The sequence below is a fragment of the Sminthopsis crassicaudata genome, chromosome 4 (assembly GCF_048593235.1).
Source record: "Sminthopsis crassicaudata isolate SCR6 chromosome 4, ASM4859323v1, whole genome shotgun sequence".
NCBI lineage: Eukaryota > Metazoa > Chordata > Mammalia > Dasyuromorphia > Dasyuridae > Sminthopsis > Sminthopsis crassicaudata.
Window position 1 is genome coordinate 462,925,481 of NC_133620.1, and position 12,611 is coordinate 462,938,091.

General features: G+C 52.7%; 1 protein-coding gene across 1 annotated transcript in view; it reads right to left on the reverse strand.

Moving 5' to 3' along the window:
- GTF2IRD1 (GTF2I repeat domain containing 1) overlaps window positions 1–12,611 on the reverse strand; it is a gene marked incomplete in the record, with an annotated part of 193,432 nt that overhangs the window by 19,131 nt on the left and 161,690 nt on the right. The window contains 1 exon segment of the mRNA XM_074264041.1: window positions 8,431–8,508. Coding sequence (XP_074120142.1) covers window positions 8,431–8,508 — 78 coding nt within the window.

Genomic DNA, 12,611 nt, shown 5'->3' on the forward strand with positions numbered 1-12,611 from the left:
CCACCAGTTTACCTGTGTGACATTAATTAGGTCACTCCACGTCTGTGTAAAACTCACCAGATTAGGGAGAGAGAGAGAGGGATTCTGGGGGAAATGATGGTGATGTAAAAAAAATAATAGATCAATAAAAACCATTCCCAAATACACGCAGGACCAGGAGCCAGATCCCAGCTCTTGCCTTTTTTTCTGTTTTCATTTCCTGGGTCTCAGTTTCCTCATCTGAAGAATGGAGCAGTTAAGACAAAAACATCTCCTAGTGGAAATTATCCTGAGATTCAGTTCTGGAAGACGGAGATGATGGACTGAGTGATGTGTGAATATTTTCCTCCCTCTGATCCTGAATTATATGGGGGCATGGAAGACCAAAATTCTAGTCTTACTCTTAGCCATTAATTTGTCATGTGATTTTTTTGGGGGGAAAAAATAAACAAACACTTTTCATCTCTCAGTCTCAGTCTCATCATCTGCAAAATTGACCCAGATGATCCCTAAGATCTCTTCTGGCCCTTGTCTTTGAAATGGGTTCCAATCCTGACTCTGCTGCTTCTTACACTTTACCTCTTCCATAAATCAGAGGTTTGGGGAGAGGCCTTTTCAATGCTACTTGAAATGGGTGATCTCTACATAGCAACGCAATGTTTCCCAACTCCCAAATTACTTTATAATTACCACCATCATCACAGCTAATATCCACAATGTAAGGTCCATCTGCAAAGGCACTCACCACCTTTATCTTATTTGATTCTCATGAGCTCACAGTGGGGCAGGTACTGTGGCTGTCATTATCCCAACTTTACAGATGAGAAAACTGAGGCACACAGAGCATAAGCAACTTGGTAATAACAGCCCGTATTTGTTTGGTGTGGGTTTTTTGGCACGGACCTGGAATTCCATTTGGATAGGGGAACTCCCACAAGATCAAAGGACCCTAGATCTGAACTGGAAAAGAGCTTAAAGGTCATGTGGCTCAATCCCCTCATTTAACCCATGAGGGAACTGAAGTGAACTCAGGAAAATGAAGTGACAGGATCACAGGTCTAGAGGCTCAGAGGCTATCCGACTTGTCCCCTCTCTTTACAAATAAGGAAACTGAGGTCTTGAGAAACTAAGTGCTGTTTCTAGGATCACATGGTAAATATCTGAGGTGAGAGTTTAATGTCAGACTTTCTGACTTGGTGCTCTACCCACTACCTCCTGCTCTTCTTCTATCATTATCCACAAGGCTAAGGAGAACAGCTCAGTGCTTCTGCATCTGGGATCTCTGCCCCTGAGTCCAAGTCACTAAGCCAGGATGAACGAAATCTCTAAGAAATATGTGAATTAGCTGCTAAGCCTCTGTAGCTGATCTCTGAAAAGTCCGAGTCCAGAAGGGCTTTTAAAGGGGTAGAAATGGAGAGATGGTGATCTATGTATCTATGAATAATCTACAATCTATGGTGTATGTACAAATCCACGATCTAGGATCTATGTACAAATCTACAATCTAGGATCTATGTAGAAATCCACAATCTAGGATCTATGCACAAATCCACGATCTAGGATCTATGTAGAAATCTATGATCTAGGATCTATGCACAAATCCACGATCTAGGATCTATGCACAAATCCATGAGATCTATGTACAAATCCACGATCTAGGATCTATGCACAAATCCACAATCTAGGATCTATGTAGAAATCCACAATCTAGGATCTATGTACAAATCCACGATCTAGGATCTATGCACAAATCCACGATCTAGGATCTATGTACAAATCCACAATCTAGGATCTATGTAGAAATCCACGATCTAGGATCTATGCACAAATCCACGATCTAGGATCTATGCACAAAGCCACGATCTAGGATCTATGTACAAAGCCACGATCTAGGATCTATGTACAAAGCCACGATCTAGGATCTATGTACAAAGCCACGATCTAGGATCTATGTACAAAGCCACGATCTAGGATCTATGTAGAAATCCACGATCTAGGATCTATGCACAAATCCACGATCTAGGATCTATGTACAAAGCCACGATCTAGGATCTATGTACAAAGCCACGATCTAGGATCTATGTAGAAATCTATGATCTAGGATCTATGCACAAATCCACGATCTAGGATCTATGCACAAATCCATGAGATCTATGTACAAATCCACGATCTAGGATCTATGCACAAATCCACAATCTAGGATCTATGTAGAAATCCACAATCTAGGATCTATGTACAAATCCACGATCTAGGATCTATGCACAAATCCACGATCTAGGATCTATGTACAAATCCACAATCTAGGATCTATGTAGAAATCCACGATCTAGGATCTATGCACAAATCCACGATCTAGGATCTATGCACAAAGCCACGATCTAGGATCTATGTACAAAGCCACGATCTAGGATCTATGTACAAAGCCACGATCTAGGATCTATGTACAAAGCCACGATCTAGGATCTATGTACAAAGCCACGATCTAGGATCTATGTAGAAATCCACGATCTAGGATCTATGCACAAATCCACGATCTAGGATCTATGTACAAAGCCACGATCTAGGATCTATGTACAAAGCCACGATCTAGGATCTATGTAGAAATCCACGATCTAGGATCTATGCACAAATCCACGATCTAGGATCTATGCACAAACCCACGATCTAGGATCTATGTACAAATCCACGATCTAGGATCTATGTACAAATCCACGATCTAGGATCTATGTACAAAGCCACGATCTAAGATCTATGTACAAAGCCACGATCTAGGATCTATGTACAAAGCCACGATCTAGGATCTATGCACAAATCCACGATCTAGGATCTATGTACAAATCCACGATCTAGGATCTATGCACAAATCCACGATCTAGGATCTATGTACAAATCCACGATCTAGGATCTATGAATAATCAGCTAAATCTAGTCCACAGAGCACCTGCTAAGTACTTCCCATAGCCTGCAAGGAGCCAAATACTGGAAATACGAATAGAAATGAGACAACTCTTGCTCTTAAGGAGTTTCCATTCTAATGTGGAAGCGAGGATATAAGGAAAATGGAAAACAGGGTTGGGTTTTGGGGTGAAAGTAAGTACAAAGCATAGAGAGAGAAGAGAGATCCCGGGGAGTGCAGTTGGGTGGGGTCCAAAGAGATCTAATAATAGGATATTGAATAGGGATAAATGTGAAGTCCCACATGGGATTAAAAAATCAACTGGAAAAGCACAAGAGGAGTAGGAACAGCTAACCAATAGTTAATGTGAAAACAGGAGACTTAGTGGCCTGGAAGCTGAATACGTTAAGAGTGTGACGGTGTGCTGTGGCCACCAAAAAGCCAAAATCGTTGACCCACAGAGCAGCATCTGGAACAAGATGCTGAATTTAGCCTGGGTTCCTCTTAGGTAACCGTTTCTACACCAGGGTTTCAGGTTTTGAAGAATTCTTTTGAATACTTAGTTCCTTTTTGCCACTTCGTGATTTTAATGGCTCAGGACAAGAATGGGAAGTCGTAGGGAGCCATGGGGAAGAGGAAGGACACATAGGTGGGTACATCTGTGAGCCCACCCACTGAGGCACAGCTCCCATAGCTTTTCATTGATTTGGTAGTTTGGTTAATACAATCAAGGAAAGCAAAAACTATTTTAATGAGTCTCTGGTTCATACCTTACTGTTTGGTCTCTCCTGTTTTTTAAGAACAGTGGGTACAATGTAAGCCCCCAGAGGGAAGGCATTCCTAGCCCGTGACCCACAGGAAACTTGCATAGAATAGAACTGAATATGGCGACTGGCTCCAAAGGGTTTCTGGGAGTCTTGGGAGGCCGGCTTTAATAGAGAGAGAATATTTTGTAATTAGCACCTACTGAGTGGTTATGGGTGCAGGTGGCTTCTACGGGACTTGATGATACTTGCTCAGTCTGATCTCTTAAGAAATGTAACTCCTTCCTCTCTTCTCCCCTCCCCCCACTTCTCATTTATGTTTTTAACATGACTAATTTGGGAAAAAAGAGTTTGTAGATCAAAGTCAACTTTGGCCAACTTCTGTCCAAAGGGCTCTGAGTATTCAGCAACGGGCCGTAAGGCACAGGTCTCGAATCTCCTGATAAATGTTACCCATGTGACCTTAGACCTTAGTTTCTTAAACTTTTTCACCTGAGAAATTTTTACCTGATTCCAGGTATCTAAAATAGGTACACAAACTAAATAATAAATCATAATTTTGCGACCCCCGCTTTTAGTTATATGCCCTCATGTGGGCTTGCGACCCACAGTTTAAGAGGCTTTGCCTTAACAATTTCCTTTAGCCTCAGTTTCCTTATTTGTAAAAAAGAGGAGTTTGGGTTGGATGGGTTCCAGGGTTCTGGAGCAATGATCTCCATGGCTTAAGCAGGCTGACGGGTGTGTTTCTGATACTATAATTGACAGGAACAATAATAAGTACCCGTTTCTCTAGGCTGGGTAGTTGTATTTTGAAAACATTATATAATTTGAACGTCATTAACCACATAAAGTAGATGGAATCATCCCCATGGGGTGCATGGGGAAACTGAGACTCTGGGAGATCGGGTACTCGCCCCAGAGAGTAACCACTGAACCAGGGTTTGGGCCAAATTGAGAAATCGGCCTGGGATTACAGGCGAGAGAGGGTGTTGTCAGAACTTGTCTGCTTGAGATTTTTGTGGTATTCTCCTTAGGGTGGTGTGGCAAAATGGGGAGTCTGCCGGACCTGGAATCAGCAGAAATGGGTTTGAATCTCAAGCCTGATGCCCCCAAGCTGTGGGTAAGTGCATGACAAAGGACAGTTCCATTGTGGTGAGGAGAGGCCGGCTCGGGAGGCCGGGAGACCCGGACCGACCCTGCAAGCGTCCGGCCAAACAGAAGCTGCTGAACTTCTGAGTGCTCTCAAGCTCCGAGTCACAGAGACCAAGTGGAGGTAGTTTCCATGCTGGGAGTTTTTTGCCCAGGTCACATGACTTGTATGGACCAGAGCAGGGCTGTTTTGGGGATCCCCACGGGGACAGAACTTTGCAAGCCGTGCCAACAATGTGAACTAAGCCTTGGAGCCTAAGGTTCCCGACCATTCTGCCTCCACGTTCTTCCTTGGAAATGTTAATTTCTGGGACGCTTTGACACACGTGTGCCCCCCAAGTGCCAAGGGGGCGCCTGGGATTCTTCCGGCTGCTTTATCCTGCCCAGCTGCCCCATCTGGGCCTGAAGCTCCAGAGCTGATCCTCCCTCTCGCTCAGAAATGCTGCTGACTTATCCCTGGCACCCCAGGCATCTAAAGAATGGTCTGCAGCTGGCCAAGTCAGCTCAACTCTGGATGTAGCAGCGGATGCCTGGGTGAAACAGGGGTGGGCTAAACTTATCCTGGGCAGCTGGGCGGCACAGTGGGCAAAGATCGGGCCTGGAGTCAGGGAAACCTGAGTTCAAGTCCAGCCTCATCCTAGTCGGGTGACTCAGAAGGTTAGCCTTTCTGCCTCAGTTTCCCCATCTGTAAAATGAGCTGGAGAAGGAAATGACAAACTAGTACAGTAAAAATCCCAAGTGGGGTCATGGAGAGTTGGAACTGGACAATAACAAGAATCTTACTTTCCCCTCACTCCTACCCCTGACCTCAGAGCTGGGGACAATGGCTTCCTACCTCGTGTTCCTGACTTTCTGCTCTGTTTCATCATCTACACAGTGGTCAAGGTGACAGCTGCAAAGGACGGGTCCGAGAAACCCTAAAACTGATCCATGGGCTGCCCAGCTCAGCTAATGCCTCCGACTGATGAGCAAATGACCTGCCCCGAGCTCCTCGTCCGGCCCTCCCTGCCCCGAGCTCCTCGTCCGGCCCTCCCTGCCCCGAGCTCCCCGTCCGGCCTTCCCTGCCCGAGCTCCCCGTCCGGCCCTCCCTGCCCCGAGCTCCCCGTCCGGCCCTCGCTGCCCCGAGCTCCCCGTCCGGCCCTCGCTGCCCCGAGCTCCCCGTCCGGCCCTCCCTGCCCGAGCTCCTCGTCCGGCCCTCCCTGCCCCGAGCTCCCCGTCCGGCCCTCCCTGCCCCGAGCTCCTCGTCCGGCCCTCGCTGCCTGAGCTCCCCGTCCGGCCTTGTTTACTATGGCAGTCCCCTTTACAATCTCTGCGGGCCAGCCAATGTCCTTCTGGCTATTCCTCAAGCAGGACATTTCGCTTCCTACCATACACCTCTGGACAGGTCCTACCCTATACCTGAGGGGCGCTCGATCCTTCTTCGTCTCTGCCTCCAGGAAACCCTAGCTTCTTCCCAAGCTTATCTTGAAAGCCAGGCTCCGGAAGGAGCCTTTCCTGGTCCTCCTCCTCACGAGGCGCTCCCCACCCCTAAATTACCTTATATTTGACTTTGTCTATGATCCGTTCTCATCTACATCCCTGGTGTAGCAAAAGAATATAAGCTTCCTGCGGGGAGCGCTCTGTCATTTCTGTCTGTTTTCCAGGCCCATGAACGCTATATTGACTGAGGGCCATGAATCTGGGGCTACGAGGGACCTTAGAGCTCATCTGGCCAGGGCTTTGTAAAATTTTCCATTCATGACCCCTTTTTGAGAGAAGTTTTTACATGACCCTGGGTATACAGATGTATAAAATAGGTATACAAATCAGACATCATAATTTTGTGATTCCCATATACAGTTATGAGCCCCCATATTTCCTAATAATAAACCATAATTTCGTGATTCCCATATACAGTTATGACCCTCATAAGAGGTCACATTTCCAGATAATAAATCATAATTTTGCGACTTCCATATGTAGTTATGAGTCTCCATAAGGGGGCATATTTCCTAATAATAAACTCCCATATATATAGTTATGAGACCCTCTAAGAGGTCACATTTCCAGTTAATAAATCATAATTTCATAACTTCTGTATACAATTATGAGACCCAGAAGGGGTCACATTTCCTGATAATAAATCATAATTTTGTGACTTCTGTATACAATTATGAGACGCAGAAGGGGTCATATTTCCTAATAATAAACTCCCATATATATAGTGATGAGACCCTCTAAGAGGTCACATTTCCCAATAAGAAATCATACTTAAGTGACCCCCATATACAGTTATGAGACCCACCGGGGTCACGAACCACAATTTAAGGGGTCTCCAACTGCAGAGGACTTGGCTCTTCTCCACAATGTGCTGATTCAAGACGATTCCAATAGACTTGGGATGGAAAATGTCCACGGCATCCAGAGAGCGCGAGCCCTGGGGACTCCATGTGGATCAAAGTCCGGTACTTTCACCTTTTTTTCTTTGTTTATCCTTTCCCTTTCTCGCGGTTTTCCCTTTTGGTCTAATTTTTCTTTCACAAAGTGACCAATATGGAAGCATTTTTAAGAGAACTGTATCTATTTAAGTGATATAGGTTGCCTGCCCTCTTGGGGAGGGGAGAGGGAGAAAAATTTAGATACAGAGTCTTACAGAAAACGATCTTTGCATGTGTTTGGAAAAATATTGGGGGGGGGAAAGCTGGGATCTAGTCTAAGCCCTCATTTTACAGATGGGGAGACTGAGGCCTCGGGGCCATTTTCCCAGGTCTCCCAGGAGACTTGCAGGGGGCCCTGAATCCCCCCTCTCGGGCTCTGGTGCGCAGCTGCTTAGGATGCACCGAGCGGGTGGGTGAGGAGGGCCCTTTTTCACTTGATTTCTTATAAATACACTTTGTGGGTGGGGGAGAGGCAGAAAACGCTGCAGATGATGAATGTGGGCATTGATCTGGGAATAAGGCAAGTTGCTCGCTCTTGGATGAAGGTCCGGAGGAGGGGGAGGGGGAAGGAAGGCGGGAGAGGAAGGAGCAGTGGGGGCGGGGGTACCCAGCTATGCCCGGGGCGCAGCTTTCTGGGCCGCCCTGCCCTCCCTGCCTGCCTGCTCAGCTCGGCAGATGTAGACAATGTGCCGGTCTAGGATGGGGGGGCTCTGGTGCCCCTCTCCTCCCCTCCCCCACCATCGAAAGGCCGGCCATGTGTTGAGGAACAAACGGCCCGGCCCTTTGAAAATGTGGAGCAGCCCGGGAGCAGCTGTGACCTTGTGGCTTCTGCAAATCGCCATGAATCCTGGCAGCAGGCAGGCCGGGAGCCGGCGCCTGGAAGCCAGACCCCCGCCCCCCCCCCCACGGCCGCTCACTCACCACCTGTTTTAAGAAATGTTTAAAATGAACAAGGGGGTGGCAGGGGCATGCGGGGGGAGGCACGGGCATGCGGGGGGGCTGGGCCTGGCAACGTCAGCGCCAACCCTGCAAGGAGGCTGGGCCGCGGGGGGCTGAGCCTCCACGGGGAGGGGGGAGGCTGCTGGCAGCTCAGACTATAAATAGAGGCTTTGCCGGCGCAGGAAGGAAGGCGGGCAGGCCTCTGGCCTGGCAGCCGGGGAGTGCCCGGACCCCGCTCTGCTGCCTCTGCCCGCGCCTCGGCCCGGGGGCCCGGCTGCCCACTGACCGTATTTCTCGTTGAACAGCTCCTTCACTTGCTCCCGGAGAATCACCTTCTCCCCCAGTCGGTTGGCGTCGTCTTCGTCTGCAGAAAGAAAGAGAGGGGGGGATGAGAGGCTGGATCCTTGGGGAGGGGCGCCCGCTTTGTCAGGAGCCGCTGAGCCGCCTGCCTCCTGGGAGATGAGGTCTAGGCCCAGCGGGGGAGGGGGGCCCCAGGAAGAGGCTGGAGAAGGAGCAAGCGCCCCCATCCAGAGTTAGCCTTGGGACCGAGCGGGGGGGGCTCAGAGTCCAGAACCCCAAGTCCGGCTGGCCCCCTCACAAGTGAGGAGACTGAGGATCGGAGAAGGGAGAGGGCCTGTCCGGAGGCCACAGAGGAGCGGGCTCGGGGACGCAGCCGGAGCAAGGCCCTCTCCCTCCTCGGGGAGGACGGCCTCTGCCTTCCTGCCCCTCACGTCCTCCTGGGATCACAGCCCTGGCCCTGGGCTGAGGGAGTCACTGGTACGGGAGGAACCTGAGCGCCGTGCCCTCAGCAGCCTCCACGGCTGCCTCTCAGGGGCACCGAGGGGTACCCGGAGCCCAGGACGGGCAGGGGCCTGGCTCAGGCCTGCCAGCCTCTGCACTTTTCAGTGGGCAGGACCATCCTGTCAGCCCCCTAGTGGGGACTTTCTGCTCCTCAAACCCCCAAAGAAATAGGATCTCCTCCCAAGGAAATCCCACCCCGCCTGGATGCCCCCACCAGGCTCAGCTGCTGGGCCCGGTGCCCCCCTTCCTTTTCGGTCCCTCAGGCAGACTCGGGAGGCTTTGGGGGAGGGCTCTGAAACCTCCCGGTTCAGGAAGGCTGGCCCTGTGGGGAGGAAGTGCCGGCCGCTGTGCTTTGTCTCGGGGCTGAGCTGCTGCTAGGCCAGTTATGCTCCACAGGAAGGTGGAGAAAGCACTTGGTTTGGAAGCAAAGGGCTGAGTTCAAGTCCTGCTTTTCACCTGCCTGATCTCAGAGAGCCTCAGTTTCCCCCTCTGGAAAACGGAGGAGACCTTTCAGCCCCCATCGGCTCTGTGGTCTGGGGTAATAAGGAGGGCCGGAGTTGGGCGAGGAGGGGGAGCCGCTTTTCTCCTCCTAGCCAATCTGGGCTTCTCCTTCTTCTTGATATGAGTGTCCTAGCCGCCTTCCCATGCACCCCATGAGCCACAAGCTCAGCCGAGGGGGCGGGGCTGGAATTCCCTGCCCCCTTCCCCCCAGATGAGCTTCCAGCCCGTCCTCATTCCCTGAATGCAAGCCCTTGGAGGGCAGGATGCCGTTTTTGTCATTGCAAGCACAAGAACACAAGAAGTGCTTAATAAATGCTTGTTAGACTGGGTTAGCTTCCCCACATGTGGCCCAGGTCAGTTAAACAGTAGGAGAGCAACTCTTTGCGAGGCTGAAATAAGGGAAAACGACCAGAGGAAGGGGTGAAAGAGGGAGCCTCCGGGGCCCGGCCTCCTTGGAGCCTCCGGGGCCTGGCCTCTTTGGGGCCTCTGGGGCCCGGCCTCCTTGGAGCCTCCGGGGCTTGGCCTCTTTGTAGTCTCCAGGGCCTGGCCTCCTTGGAGCCTCCGGGGCCCGGCCTCCTTGTAGTCTCCGGGGCCTGGCCTCTTTGGGGCCTCTGGGGCCCGGCCTCCTTGGAGCCTCCGGGGCTTGGCCTCTTTGTAGTCTCCGGGGCCTGGCCTCTTTGGGGCCTCCGGGGCCCGGCCTCCTCGGGGCCTCCGGGGCCCGGCCTCCTCGGGGCCTGGCCTCTTTGGGGCCTCTGGGGCCCGGCCTCCTTGGGGCCTCCGGGGCCCGGCCTCCTTGGAGCCTCTGGGGCTTGGCCTCTTTGGGGCCTCCGGGGCCCGGCCTCCTTGGAGCCTCCGGGGCCCGGCCTCTTTGGGGCCTCCGGGGCCCGGCCTCCTTGGAGCCTCCGGGGCTTGGCCTCTTTGGGGCCTCCGGGGCCTGGCCTCCTTGGAGCCTCCGGGGCCCGGCCTCCTTGACTCCCGCTACCTGGGAGTACGGAGGGAAAAGCCCCGAGTTTGTTCTGGGATCGAATCCTGATTCTGTCGCCTTTGTGACTTTGTGCAAGAAACTTAGACGCGCTGGATCTCAGTTCCTTCTCTCTGTAAAATGAGGGCTCCCGTTCAGATTTAAATCTAGGATGCCGGGATCTGGATTCAAGTCTCGCTCTGCGATTTCTGCCTGCGTGACCAGTTCCCTGCGTCTCTCAGGGTTGGAGACATCCTAGCTAGTGCGCAGGGATGGGGGAAAGCACTTGCCGCTCTCGGCCACAGCGGGGAGCCCGTGCCGTCTGCTCTGTGTGGTCTGAGTCTGGAAGCTCTGGGTGTGAGTCCTGCCTGAGACACGTACAGGTCCCTTTACCTCTGACTCAGTTTCCTCCTCTGTAAGAAGGGCATTATAACTAGAGCGCTTGTTGTGGGTGAGGATGAAGTAGCTCATAAAGTGCTTTCCAACAAACCTTGAGGCAACAACACAAACAGCCAGTCTTGTTACTCCCAACAACCACAAGAGGCTCGGCTTTGCCGCAGGAAAGGGCCGGCCCTGCCCTGACAGCCCCGACAGCCCCGCTCCTTGGGGGCCCCTCCGACCGTGCCTCCAGATGACCTCTCAGCCTGAGCTGTCGCGTCCCCTGCACGGACTCGCCCGCTCTCCTCACTCTCCCCGAGAACAGAGCTGCGAGCGGGACAACTGGGCCAGGAGGACCCCCGTCCCCACGTAGGGAGCGCACGGTCTCGCTGGAGGAGACGGACATCAGGGGCTTTGGGTTCAGATTCTTCCCTCCCCCAGCAGCCGGGTGACCCTGGGCCCGGCCCTTCTGCTTCCTTGTCTGCACAATGAAGGAGGCTGCCCTCCGGGGCCCCTTCTGCTCCACATCTAGAGCCCAGGACACCGGCACAAGGCCAGCGGAAGAAGGAGGGTGGGGGAGGGGAGGAGCTCACCCCCCATCTGGGCCCCCCGTGTTCGCTCGCGGTCCTCGCTGTTTCATGACCTGACTCTTGTTCCTCCTCCCCACCCCCTACCTCGTCTCCTCCACTTCCCCTCAGGTCCTGCCTTCTTCTATGAGACCATAAGCTCTCCCAGGGCAGGACTGGCTTTTCTGGCTCCTCGCTGGATCTCCAGAGTGAGCGGCTAGGCGCCTGGCAGGAGCCTCCTGGGTGCCGAGCGCTTAATGAACCATCTATTTATCTTCCTCCCTGGCTAACTAGCTGCTAAGCTCTCGTGTGTTTTAGCTGCTCAGGGACTGCCAAGAAGCTCAGGGAGTCCATGTTCCAATGTCCCCTAAGATCCGAAGCTCGGGGCGGGGCCTGACTCTGGGACTCCCAGGGGCCTCCGCCGGCGTGCGCCGCCCATCGCCATTTCCAGACTCTCTGCCTCCGTCCTCCGGACCCCGATCAGCCCTGTCTCCTCTCTGGCCCTCCTCAGTTGGTTTCGCTTCCTGATTGTGCCCTCTGTCACTCACAGCTGCAGTTCCCATCCAGAGCCTCTGCCAGGTGGCTTGGGATTCGGGGGCTCTGCCCTGTCTCTTGTGACTCTGGGCAAGTTCCGTAACCTCTCAGTGTCGCAGCAACTCTCCGTGTACAGAATCAGAACCTCGCCCCCTCCCCAAAGAGGCTCCCCCAGGCCTAAGCGGGCAGCCCGGCTGTCCCGCCAGCTCGCTGGTGACTGGGTGAGCGGCCCGGCCCCGAGTGGGAAACGAAGGAAAGGACGAGCCGCTTCCCAGCTCTCTGCTGGCTCCGGCCTTCTGCGGGGTACCTTCTGCAGTGTCACGGCCGGTGCTCACTAAGGATGGGGACCCGTAGGGGCCCAGGGCTCTACGGGAGAGCCTCAGACTGGGGCTGCGCTAGTCTAGAGCAGGAAGCGGGCCTTCCTCAGGAGGAGGAAATGAAGCTGGGGAGGCTCTTCCTACCCCCAATGCAAAGGGTGAATGAGCGTGCTCCAAGCCTCCAAAGCCGCCTCCCGACTTCTGGGTTCCTAGGACGTGTGGACACACGTTCGCAGCGATACTGTTATAATAATAATTTTACAATAGTTAAAACATTCTCCTCGTGGGTGGTTCTGCAAGCCGCCGTCCCCTCCTGCCCCGTCTCCGTCTCCCTGCCGACTGTCTGGGCCGGGTTCTCCTTTCACTACCTCTTGTCTGCCACGCTATCCGGCAAGCCATCCCGATGGGC